General features: G+C 45.3%; 1 protein-coding gene across 3 annotated transcripts in view; it reads right to left on the bottom strand.

Moving 5' to 3' along the window:
- Nucleotides 1-12,471, bottom strand: part of Dip2b (disco interacting protein 2 homolog B) — a 190,604-nt gene that overhangs the window by 33,613 nt on the left and 144,520 nt on the right. For all 3 annotated transcript variants that reach the window (XM_027396571.2, XM_027396570.2, XM_027396569.2), the window contains 4 exons: nt 9,458-9,538; nt 6,807-6,934; nt 5,067-5,181; nt 2,438-2,639 (listed from right to left, as the gene is read on the bottom strand). In XM_027396571.2, the coding sequence (XP_027252372.1) occupies nt 2,438-2,639; nt 5,067-5,181; nt 6,807-6,934; nt 9,458-9,538 (526 nt within the window). The remainder of the gene's footprint in view (nt 1-2,437; nt 2,640-5,066; nt 5,182-6,806; nt 6,935-9,457; nt 9,539-12,471) is intronic.

The following is a 12,471-nucleotide window of genomic DNA, read 5'->3' as shown; positions in this document are numbered from 1 at the left end:
TTCCAGGGCAGCTACAAAGAAAACCCCTGTCTTGAAAAAACAACAACAGGATACTATTGCAGCCCAGATACAGCAAGGAGGGTCTAGACCCTCCCCCAAACAATATGACAGACTTTGAAGGTCCTTGGTAGAGGGCCTCAATATCCCTGGGGAGGAGTTGGGGGGTGGGGTAGGTTGGAAACATGGGAGGAGAGGAGGGTGAGGGAATGGGGGGGGATGGATATGTAAATATGAGTAATTAAAAATAATAAAAAATTTAAAAAGAAAAAATAACAACAAATGCATTTTTTAAAAAAGAAACATTTAATGTTTACTGTACCTCTAAGGACATTTTAAAAGCATCTATTTGCCAGGCAGTGGTGGTGCACACCTTTAAATCCAGCACTTGAGAGGTAGAGGCAGGCAGATCTCTGCAAGTTTGAGGTCAGCCTGGTCTACAGAGTAAGTGCCAAGACAGCCTCAAAAAAAACTAAATAAATAAATAAATAAATACATCTACTATGCTTATCAGGGGAATGGTGGCATATACATATAATCCAGCACTTGAGCCGGGAGGTGGTTGTGGCGCACGCCTTTAGTCCCAGCACTTGGGAGGCAGAGGCAGGCGGATCTCTGTGAGTTCAAGACCAGTCTGGTCTACAAGAGCTAGTTCCAGGACAACCTCCAAAGCCAGAGAAACCCTGTCTCAAACCCCCCCCCCCAAACAAAACATCCTATACTGTCACTTAAAACAGGATTTTACTCATAATAGTAAGATTTAGGATGGGGAAGCATTTGCACATGTCTATGTTTCTTCAGTGTGGGGACAGAATCCAGGAGCTTGCACCTGATAAACACACACTCTTCCAGTTAGTCACGCTGCAGCATGATGTACATTTTATGTAGTTGCCATAGGCCTATGCAGGTAATGTGTTTCAAGACATTCCTTTTGTGTCCGTTTTATTTTTATGTGTGTGTCTGTGTGTGCGAGTGCACACATGTGCCATGTGTGTGGGTACCTAATAGAGGCCAGAAGAGGGTGTCTGATCCCCTAGGGCTGGAGTTACAGGCAGTCGTGAGCCATCTGGTATGGACACTCCAATCTGAACTCAGGTCCTCTAGAAGAATAGCACAGACTCTTGCGTGCTCAGCCTTCTCTGCAGTTCCTTTTACATTTCTTTATTAATCACATGGATTGCTTGACTCAGACTGTCTCATTTACAAAAGTAGCCCCAACAACAAAAGACCAATGAACAAATGCAAAAAGGAGAATGCTAGCCTCCATAATCCCTACATTTCCACTAGCAGAAACCACTATCGCTAAGATATGGTAGTTCTAATAGTCTGGCCAAGCGTGTGATAGGACTCTGGACAGTGATCTACGTTACTGCATATGCTGCTCACCTTTCATATACATATATATAATACATATATATGAGGTACACACATTCCTTTCTGATCCTTCCATTTTTGTCTTCTTTTTCTTCAACTTATGTGAAGGCTAACCCACGCTGGGTAGAGGCAGGGGTACCTGAAGAGACTGGTTTTGGCTTTGATGTTTCCAGGCAGACAGGAAGCTAACTGGGCTTCTCATTACCTTCTCTTATAATACAAAAGTGTTGGCACAACCTAGAAGGCCATGCCAGTTTTAAGTCCCTTCCTCAACTCTTTCATTGAGACAAGGCCTCACTGTGTAGCCCTGGATGGACTGGAACTTACTTTGTACACCAGACTGGTCTTGAATCCAGAGGTCCCAGCTGTCTTGAGATATGCCACCACACCCTGCCTTATTTCTTGAGATAGGGTCTCAACTGGATTTGACATATGTTTGAACAGGACTGCTATCAATCATTTACAATCAGTGCCTTAGCTTTCTGAGCCCTGCGACCAGCTTTGGCTCAGATATCAGGCAAGAAGGTGAATCTGATTTGTGTTTCTCTTTTCCGAATGGCAATTCATACTCTTTTGGTTTGTACCTTTAAAATGGCCAACACAAAGCATGCTGTTTATCTTCTTCTTATAATTCAGAAAACACCTGTTCCCCAGAGGTAAGATAGGCCCACACCAAACTCCAGCAGCTGCGAGACCCCACAGAAAGTCAGTATGTCACAATGACACTAAGAGTGAGTCTCAGCTCTGTACTAACCAGCCATGTGACTTTATAGGCTCACGTTTGGGAGCACACATGTAACGTGAACAGCCAGCACGTAGTGAGCACTGTTAGACACCAGCTGCTCTTGTCACCAGAGGACTCTGGTCATGGTGGCAAACTTGGAGCAGGAGAAACGGCCACCAGAGCAGCATGACCCACAGGGGAGCAGTCTTCCTGGCTGTGGGTCTGCAAGTGCTGTTCTTGTGTTAGCTCTGGAGAGTCTAAGCCCACGAAGCATCACACTCAAGTCTCTGGCTTCTGGAAGCCACATTGCAATGTCATGGCTAAAAGCTAGATGTTCGTTACCTGGTTGCTTTTGTCGGGGTTTGGGCAAGTTCGTCACACATGTATGTGGGCACATGAGGATATTACACGGGTGTAGAGATCCCTCAAGAAAGAGCTGTTTCGTCTGAGATATGTGGATCCCTCCTAGTGGAGTTTTTGGTAATGTGTTGGCAGGCACCAGAGCAAGACAGTAAACGCCTACTTGATGGATGCTATCAATTGCCTGGAAAAACACAAAGAAAAGCATTCAGGGAGATTACTTTGATGACATTTGATATATCCTGAGACAGCCCATTATTTTACTGCAGAATGTTTCTCTATCCATCCCAGGATGAATGTTTGTCCAGAAAAAATGGAATGAGGATGAGGACTCACCAGATAAGCTCTTTATGTTGGCAACCTGTGTCCTCTTACCACATTAAAAACTCTACAGTCAATTTTGATGAGAACTAACTCGATGAATATCAAATAAAGTTAGAGAATTGGAAAAAGAAAAAAGATGTACTATGAGGGTGGATATGGGGGTGCCACTATGACTGTGGTGTGCTCATGTATACCCCTCAGTGTCCCTGTGGAGGTCAGTGGGCGGCTCTGTGGGATCTGTCTCTATTTCCACCTCTAAATGGGTCCCAAAGATTGCATTGACGTCATCAGGCTTGCACTGCAAGTGCTGTTACCAGAGGAGCCATCTTGCCAGGCCCTTGTTATTCTTTTTTATTTAATTATCTTTATTTTATGTTCATGAATGTTTGCCTATACGTATGCTTGGTGCCCATGGGAGCACTGGAGCTACAGAAAGCAATCAGCTCGGGAACTGGAATCCAACCCAGGTCCTCTGGAAGAACAGCCAGTGCTCTTACCTTAAGATCAATCTCTTCAGGCCTTACTATTGTTTGTTTGTGACAGGGTTTTACAATTTAGTTCATAGTGGTGGCTTTGAAATCTAAAATTCTCCAACCTCTGTCTTCCAAATGCTGGGATTATAGCCATGTACTGTCACTCCTGACTAAAATGAATCTTTGCATGTCTACCTTTCAGATAACCATTTCAGACCATTCCTACAGTTTTGATAGTATTTTCAGCCTAGTTTATATTCAGATTATGTCCTCTGATTTTTTGTTTTGCTTTGTTTTTTTGAGACAGGGTCTCTTTATGTAGCCCTTGATGTCCTGGAACTCAACTCAGAGATCTGCCTGTCTCTGCCTCCAGAGTGCTGGGATAAAAGGTGTGCGCCACCAGTCCTTATTCTTTTCCTTCCTTCCTTTCTTCCTTTCTTTCTTTCTTTCTTTTTTTTTTTTTTTTGGTTCTTTTGTTTGTTTTTTGAGACAGGTTTTCTCTGTGTAACGCCCTGGCTGTTCTGGAACTTTGTAGAGCAGGCTGGCCTTGAACTCACAGAGATCCACCTGCCTCTGCCTCCTGAGTGCAGGGATAAGAGGCGTGCACCACCACACCTGGCACTTCTTTTCATTTTTACACTACAAACAGCCTACCTCTGGACTAGCTAGTAATTTAGAATAACACATTCTGAGAATAGAAAGAAATCTGAAGTTATCTGGTGCTGTCTCTCCTTTTGTGTCTGCTTCATTTCTATGCTACTAAGAGAGTGTTAAGAAGGCTAAGTGACCTAGGCAGAGAAGTCACAGGTCCTGGCAACGCTTCCAGTAACATATGAGTTGTCGCTGGGAAGGCAGGCCAGCTTACTCTGGACTGTGCATCTAGCCAACAGATATTTTTAGATCCTATAATGCTGCAGGCTAGCATAGGTATCAGGCTCTTGGGAGCCAAGTGGAAAACAAAAAGACAAAGTAATCCCAGCCTGCACGGGACTCATAGTGGGTAATGTCATCATCATTCTATATTAATAAGGTCATCACTGTCTACTGAGGGCAGACTACACACTTCCATTGGTGACCTCCCTCAATCCACTCATTCTAGAAAGACTCTGTCCCCTCGTTACAGGTTGGGAAATAAGCTCTGAAGTCAAGTCACTTGCTTACATTCACAGTAAAGAGATTGAAATGCATGAATCTAGATGGAGACTTGGCTCCGCCCACTCTTCTAGCTCATCTCCACTGAAAACACATTCTCAACACTGAAACCGAGTCTTCTCCCAACCTCATGGCTCATCTGCCTTGCTCTTCTAGCCACACAGAAAAGCTCCCTTACATAAAGAGTCAAGTTCTTGGACCCTCCACACAGACAGTATGGAAAGTCTGAGGCTAATTATTGACAAATGATCACTTTCAGAGATGCACTCCACATGTGAGCAGTCAAAACCTTCATGGGTAGCAAACACGCAGACATGATAGAAATAGGTATTTAGGGAGATATGGAGAAACTGGAAGGGTGGGGAAAGGAGAGTAGGTATGAACATATTTCATTTGTCTGTTGTACAAAATTCTTAAACATAATTTTTGGGTTTTGGTCTTTTTGTTTTGGCTTGGTTTTTTGAGACAGGGTTTCTCTGTGTAGCCCTGGCTGCCCTACAACTAGCTCTGGAGCCCTGGCTGACCTCAAACTCATAGAGCTCTGCCTACCTCTGCCTCCCAAGTGGACCACCATATCTGGCCGGCTCAAACATAATTTTTAGACAGCATATCCAGTAGCCAGCAGTTACAGCCACCTCTGACTGCACAGACCCAGTGCTCACCTGCAGCACGCGGCTCATCCACTGGAAGCTATCTTCCTCAGATGCATCGGGTCTTTGCTCTGCCACCACCACAATGCGCTCGTCATAAAATACAGACACAGAAAACACAGCAATTCTAAGAGAGACAGATCAAACATATCAGTCTCCCTTGAAAACCATCCTATTTGCTTTCCTGAGTTGGAATCAAAGAGGTGCCTTCCCGACATACCACCCAGACATGAACAGTAAAGAGAAAATGTGATTGTCACCAAACCAGGATCGAGTGATTCACTTAAAACAAAAAACAAAACAACAAAAAAAACATGGATTAAGCACCACAGAGTGGTAAACAAGACATAGCTCCTGTCTTTGTGGTGCTTACATGTCAAGAGACAGAACCAATCAACACATAGATAATGAAGCCACACTGCGATTTGCACCAGGAAGTGCCTTGGGCAGGACCAGCGGAGTGGGTTGCCCAGTGGAGTGGGATAGGGGTGCTTGGAGGAGCGCCTCCCTGGGGAGCGGACACTGGAGCAGAGACCTGAATGAGGTGAGGACGCGAGCCACGCGAAGATCTGGAGGAAGAGGATTCCGGGCAGAAGGAACGGAAAGCGGAAAGGTTCTGAGGTAGGGACGAGCTTGGCAGGTTTGAGGAACAGCAAGAAGGCCAGTGTGCCTGGAGCAGAGTGGTGAAGCAGAGAGTGAAGCCAAAGTCAGACACAGCAAGGGAGACTGAGGGAGACCAAGGCCGAGAGAGGGAGGGAGGATGGAGCTGGATCTAAGGGAGGTCTCCGCTCAAATGTCCCCTTACTAGTGAGGCGTTCCCAGACCAGAGCACCTCAGGTGTTCACTCCATGGCACTCTCCACCCTTTCTTTCATACAACCTTTGTCATTCACTGCCAAAGTACCTGGAAAAGCAGTGTGTAGTTGGCACCCTATGAGTATTTGTTGAATGAATGCAGTAAGTAACTGGAGAGCCAATGATGCCGGATGGCTTGTCCACTCCCTCCCGCCCACAGCAGTTACGGAATATTAACTATGTGCCAGTAACTGTACTGTGCACTGGGGACACAACTGTGACCACAGACAGTGGGTCTAGGGCCCAGGAAGTTCCATTCCTAAGAACACATTGTTACAGAAAACCACACAATTCAGGAACTGGTTCTTTTGTGATGTCTTCAAATTTTCTTAAATCTTAGGTAAATCAGGTCAAAATAGGAGGGATAAGGAGGCATTTGCTCCAAGCTTATCATACATGCTCATAAAAACGTTCTTGTGGATAGGTAACTCTACCAAATACTTGCCTGAGACTGTGAACAGCTGGAACACCTCTTGCTGCATTAGTAAACAAGAGAAAAGGCCTGACTTTGTCCACAGGACCTGGACTTCTCAACACTAAGCTGACCTATTAATTTCCACACAGAAACTACAATTGGGTTAGAAAGGAGAGGAAGAATTCTTAGCTGTGTACTTCTACAGAGTGGCGCCTTGCTATACTAGCCCGGATGGCACCATCTTGGCACTGAAGAATTATGGAAGGTGGGATGTTTTAATTTCAGTTCTCCTCAGTCTTCAGAACTCAACAAAGAGTACACGCCTCATTCCTCTCAGTCACTCAGTGCCAAACACTGTAGGATGTATATTTAAAGCCAGCTTCTGTTATTTTAACTCGAGCCAACCTAGTAATGTGGAAGAAGCAACTACAGAACATATCTCAGATCAACTCAAAGTGGTGACACTCATCTCACAGTGCTCACCTTCCTCGATAGACAGTCTTGATGGACTCCACAGCCAGTCCTGTAGCGACAATGTCATCTGCATTGTGTCTCCGACCACTAACCATGAGTAATCCATCCATTTTTCCAACCACGAACACCAAGCTACCCTGGAAGTTAACAATGATTTATTTACCTTCATTTCCATGTAAGACAGACACTTCATATTTCCTGCTTTGAAGTAAATCTCAAAAAAAAAATGCTAAGAAAGATACCTATAAGGCAATGTATACAGTTCAATCCCCAATACTATAAAAAACAAACAAAAAACTGTGTGCATTTATATCAAAGAAAACAATGTCAAATTTATAGATTTCTTTTTTCAAGAAAGGGTCTCACTGTGTGGCTCTGGCTGTCCTGGAACTCGCTCTATAGATAGATCAGGCTGGCCATGAATTTACAGAGACCCACCTTGCCTCTGCCTTCTGAGTACTGGGATTAAAGGCATATACCATCACTGCCCACCTCAGATTTCTTTCTTTTTTTAAAAAAAGAAACTGGCAGGAATTAGTAGAAGTGGAATTTTTAGAGCCAATGAGGTGGGTGGGCACAGGCATGTCACTGCATGTGTGTGGACTCAGAGGAGAACTCCAATGAGCCAGATCTCCCCTCCACCGTGTGTGTCCTAGGGGCTGAACTCAGCTCAGCGGGTTTGGCACTAGCCAGCACCCACTGAGGCCTTACAGTCTGTAAGAGATGAATTCATTCATATTCTTAGGGGGAAATTTCACAAGGGAGCAACTATGACCACATATCTTTTTCCTTTCCCAGCCATGGGTATGTGTTAGTTCATGTTACTTCATTTACTACTGGAATGAGAGGGAAGTCAAACAGTTTTAACATGTAAATAGTTGCTTTGAGCATGTAAGGGTAACACTGTTTCCATTAGGAAAGAGCAGAAATAGATAAAGAAAAAGGTCTAAGAATGCTGTCTATTTTCTTCCCAGAAGGACAGCAGGGCAGCAGGCCACTCGGACCACAGCCCCAAAAGCATCTCTGTGTGAACACTCCACAGACCAGTCCCACGTCTTGGCCTACTTACATGTACTCAATGAGCCAGCAGTTACCTCCACTGAATGTCACTCATTAACTTTCTGAGCACAGTGTAGGACCACACAGTGACTGGGCTAGAGAGAAAGGCAGAATCTCTATGCACAGGAAGCTACTGGTCCACCCACAATGCCAGAGAGAGCCAGCCACTTCCAACTGTGTCAAGAGCTGGTGTCAGTCAGAGAAGAGGGGCTAGAGAGGTGGCTCAGTGGTTAGGGGATGTACTGGTCATAAAGAGGACCTGAGTGTGGTTTCCAGAACCCATGTCATGTGGCTCACAACTCTTGTAACTCCAACTCCAGAGTATCCAACTCCTCTATGCATGCAAACACACATATAATTAAAATAATAAAAACAATCTTAAAGAAAAAGAGAGATGCCTGCTTCTCCAAATCTTTCACAGTGTCACTGTTCAGATGGCACAGCCTTTCTGGGTTCATCTTTCTTATAGCTAGTTCAGACCAGACATAACCAGATTACACAGGGTCTAAGGGGTCTTCCTAGAGCAGGGTTACAGTCTGTCTGTTTCAGAGATGGCTGAAGCTCCATTTTGGACCCCGGCAGTAGAGCAGTAAGCTGAAGAGTTGAGTATCTGAAATTGTTCTGGTGGTGGCAAGAAGTCAAGACGGCTGAGGCTACACCAGGTGTGGGTGCTTCCTAACAGGGTGATTCTCCACACCAAACCCCAAAGGTGAGAAGGTGAAGCAAGCCGGGCATTGGTGGTGCATGCCTTTAATCCCAGAACTCGGGAGGCAGAGGTAGGTGGATCTCTGTGAGTTCGAGGCCAGTGTTGTCAATAAGAGCTAGTTCCAGGACAGCCTCCAAAGCCACAGAGAAATCTGTCTCAAAAAACCAAAAAAAAACAAAAAAAACAAAAAACAAAACAAAAAAAAAAAAAAGAGAGAGAGGGTGAAGCAAAGGTCAATTCTATATGCTCTCACATGAGCTGAGCAGTAGAAGGCAGGAAAGGGGATAGGAAGGAGCCAGAGACAGGTGAGTTTACAGGATAGGGACCACCTATCACTTCTCATGGCCTGGCCTCCTGCCATTCTCTGGGATTCCTCAAGAAAACCATGTCCCCTTTGAGAACAGGCATCTTGAGTCCTAGTTGTCTCTAGACCTGTAAATACCATGGGCCAATTAACAAATTCCATTTTTTTCTTTTTTTCTTTTTTGAGAGAGGGTTTCTCTGTGTAACCCCGACTATCCTGGACCTCACTCTGTAGACCAGGCTGGCCTTGAACTGAGAAATCCGCCTGCTTCTGCCTCCTGAGTGCTGGGACTAAAGGTGTGCCTGGCTCCTATGACATTTTTACATAATCTTCTAAATAGAACTTAAGTATCTGGTGTGGTAGCTTAATTCCAGCACTCAGGAGACAGAGGTAGGGTCTCTGTGAGCTCAGGATAGCCACAAAGAACTGTGTAGTGAGACCCTCTCTGAAGACAGTTAAAGGAGGAGGAATTGTGATTGTTGATAAGAGGCACTGTCACACCTTCAATTATTCAGCATTTGTTCAGTTCTGTGAATTAAAGTTCAAATGTTTGGATCATATGTAGCAAATCAACAGGAAGCCATCACTTACTGGCCCTACAAAGCCCAGCAGCCCTGACCGGATGAAGGGCACATCTCCCACAGGAGAGCCTGAAGAGGCCACAGGAATCACCTAAAAGACAAAAGGGAAAGGTGAAAAGCTTGGCTAGTTTTCCCAAAAAATTTATCTGATTTTTAAAAAGTCTTACTTAAAAGAAAACTAAAAGTAACATATGCTCATTAAACAGGGTGTGGTCAGCACACACCCTTAATTCCCGGCACTCAGGAGACAGATGTGGGCAGATCTCAGTGAGTGATCTCCAGGTTGGCCAAGGCTGCACAGTGAGACCCTATCTCTAAAAACAAACAAACAGACAACATCCCAAATGCGTGCGTGCGTGCGTGCGTGCGTGTGTGTGTGTGTGTGTGTGTGTGTGTGTGGCAACTGAAGGGACCAGCTTCCCTTTTGGCAGCCATAACGGCTGAACACGTGCTTCTATGACCTTGTCCTAGACACTAGAAAGTCAGATGCCTGCCTCGTGACAAGGAACCAATCAGAAGTTAGCTGGTGGCACTATGCTTTACGACCCTGGGTGTGCTTTACGGACAAGCGCACAGCAATGACGCACAAAGTATAGCAACCACCCTGGGAGGGCCTATGGGCCATAACAACCAGTTGACCAATCAACACAGGGCAAGCCCTCCAAGCCTAGAGGCACACCAATTGTGAGCCTGTGCGTATCCCTAGACACTCCCCTTACGGTGTCCTATAAGATCTCTTGGGAGGCCCTAGGAGCCGTCTTTTGCGAGCCATCCACCATGCCGGATGGGTGAAAGACCCGAGCTAACATGGAGTTAGCTCGTTAAATTACAATAAAGCCTCGTGCGGTTTGCAGCAAGCTCTCGAATCTGCCTGGTGATTGGGGTGACCGAGAACGTGGCCTGGGACCCCGGATACTTGAGTTTTGGGGGGTCTAACATTTGGGGGCTCGTCCGGGATTTGTGACCACCCCTCACCTGAGTGGATTTGATCTTGGAGGTAAGATGATTCGAGCTCGCAACTTATATGTTCAATGTTATATGTTTGCTTGTTATGTCTCTTGCTGTTTTGTTGGTTTGGTGCCATGACTTGAATTTGATTTGTAATTTGTACTGGTATTTGGAATTTGTATTCGGACTTCAGGGGGAAATAGACGTGTTTCGAGACCCTGAAGTCCCGCCCTGGACGAAAGTCCGAGGGTCGTTTGATTTGAACCATAGGGAAAGCAGACGTGCACAGAAATAGACGTATTTCTAGAACCCTTGGTTTCGCCCTGGACGAAAATCCAAGGATTGTTTGTAATTTTGGTTTGGGGCACCATTTCTTTGCCGAGGTTTGTCCTGTCTAATGTCTGTCCTGTCTAATGTCTGTTAAGCCTGGAGGATTGGAATGGGCTGGGTGACTGAATAGTTGTGCAACAGGTTTGTTATCTGTTATCTGATCTGTTGCAGCCCACGCCCTAACTGCCTGCTTGTGTGTCAATTTTACTATTTCTGTTAATTTTGTGGATATGGAGGTCCTATGTTGGGGTTTCTGGCGACATCTGTGAATAGTAGGCCTACAAGAATTGTTTGGGGCGGAGGTTTGGGCGGCAGCCTTCCGAAATCTATAGGGGAGACTTGGCTTGGAACCAAGTTGATCTCCATGGGGCTAGCCATCTGAAATTCCGAATAGGACTCTAGTCTATGTTAAACATCTTTTTCTGTCCCTACTGCCCATGTACATGGCATGCATGGGTCAGGGGGTCTTTTTTTGATGCTCTGAGCACGTGGAGCCACCTCAACTGTGATCGGCAGATGCGCCCGGAGGACATCTGCTGCGCTGAGGACACCTAGGAAGTACGAATGGAAGCCAAGGACTTGGATCCTCCTCAGTTAGCGGTGATTTAGCCGCCGGGTTCTGCTGGCGCCATTGTCTTATAAGCAGCGCGGGCGGATTGGGTTGGCGTCTGTTCTTTCCTGTCTATTCTGTGTTATCATCATTGGTTTTCAATTCAGGATCCACCACGCCAATCCCTTTCTATCCCCACCTGCGGGTCTGTGAGGCATGCCAAGTGGGGCTGTTTCTGCCCCAGCTACGGTCCTGCCTGCCTCGGGAGTTTCCCTGCTCTGAAGGAACATGGCTGCAAGGCTGCCATCTGCCTGGCTGCCCGGCCTTCTCTGTGCTCCACACACATCGTATGCAGGGAGGCCTCGGGGGTCTTTTTCCCACCCCTGCATTGGCCGAGGGTCTGGGGTTACCAGCAGCACCCCCACCCCAGGTCTCTCTGACTTGTGCACATGGAGCTCGAGCGTATGAACTTATCTGGCCTGATCTGGACTTAAAAAAAAAAAAAAAAAAAAAAAGGCCTTAAAGTTATTAAGAACTGTAAAAGGGACTTTGATAAAATTTTTATGTTGACTGAGAAATGAGGAAAAATGTAGGAGACTTAAATAATAAAGAAGGAAAGGAAAAAAGGAAATTTGACGAAGAATGACTAAGAAAGTCAGAGGAATGAACTAAAAGTATATAAAAAGGTTATAGAGAGTTAAAGCAAGTCGTCAGAGGTCAGAGAAAAGGCTGTTAAAAAGAGAAAAAAATGTAAACTGTGCTATGGTTTCTCATGTCTACAAATAGTAAATTTAAAAAATGGTAATATAAGTTAAAATTTTAACCATATTAAGCTAATTCAGGAATCTCAAACATATCAGTGTTTGTTGTTTATCTCTCTAAACTTTGAAAAAGATCATATACATACTTAAATGTTTTATTCCATTTATTTACTTTTTGTGTTTGTGCACACACCCACATGTCACCAAACACATATGTAGGTCAGAGGACAACTGTAGGAGTCAAGTCTCTCCTTTCACCATGTGGACTGTGGGCCTAACACATCAGGAAGCATGTGAAATGCCCTTAGCAACTGTGTCAACTCCTGGCCCATGAGAGACAGAGATTAACATAACTAAGAGTGCCAAAACAGGCGCCATGGGGTTGGGGAGACAGCTCAGTGAGTAAAGCACAGGCTGTGCAAACTTGAGGGCCAC

Source organism: Cricetulus griseus, chromosome 2, assembly GCF_003668045.3.
Source record: "Cricetulus griseus strain 17A/GY chromosome 2, alternate assembly CriGri-PICRH-1.0, whole genome shotgun sequence".
NCBI lineage: Eukaryota > Metazoa > Chordata > Mammalia > Rodentia > Cricetidae > Cricetulus > Cricetulus griseus.
Note: the sequence above shows the minus strand (reverse complement) of the source record. Positions and strands in the feature narration are given on the sequence as shown.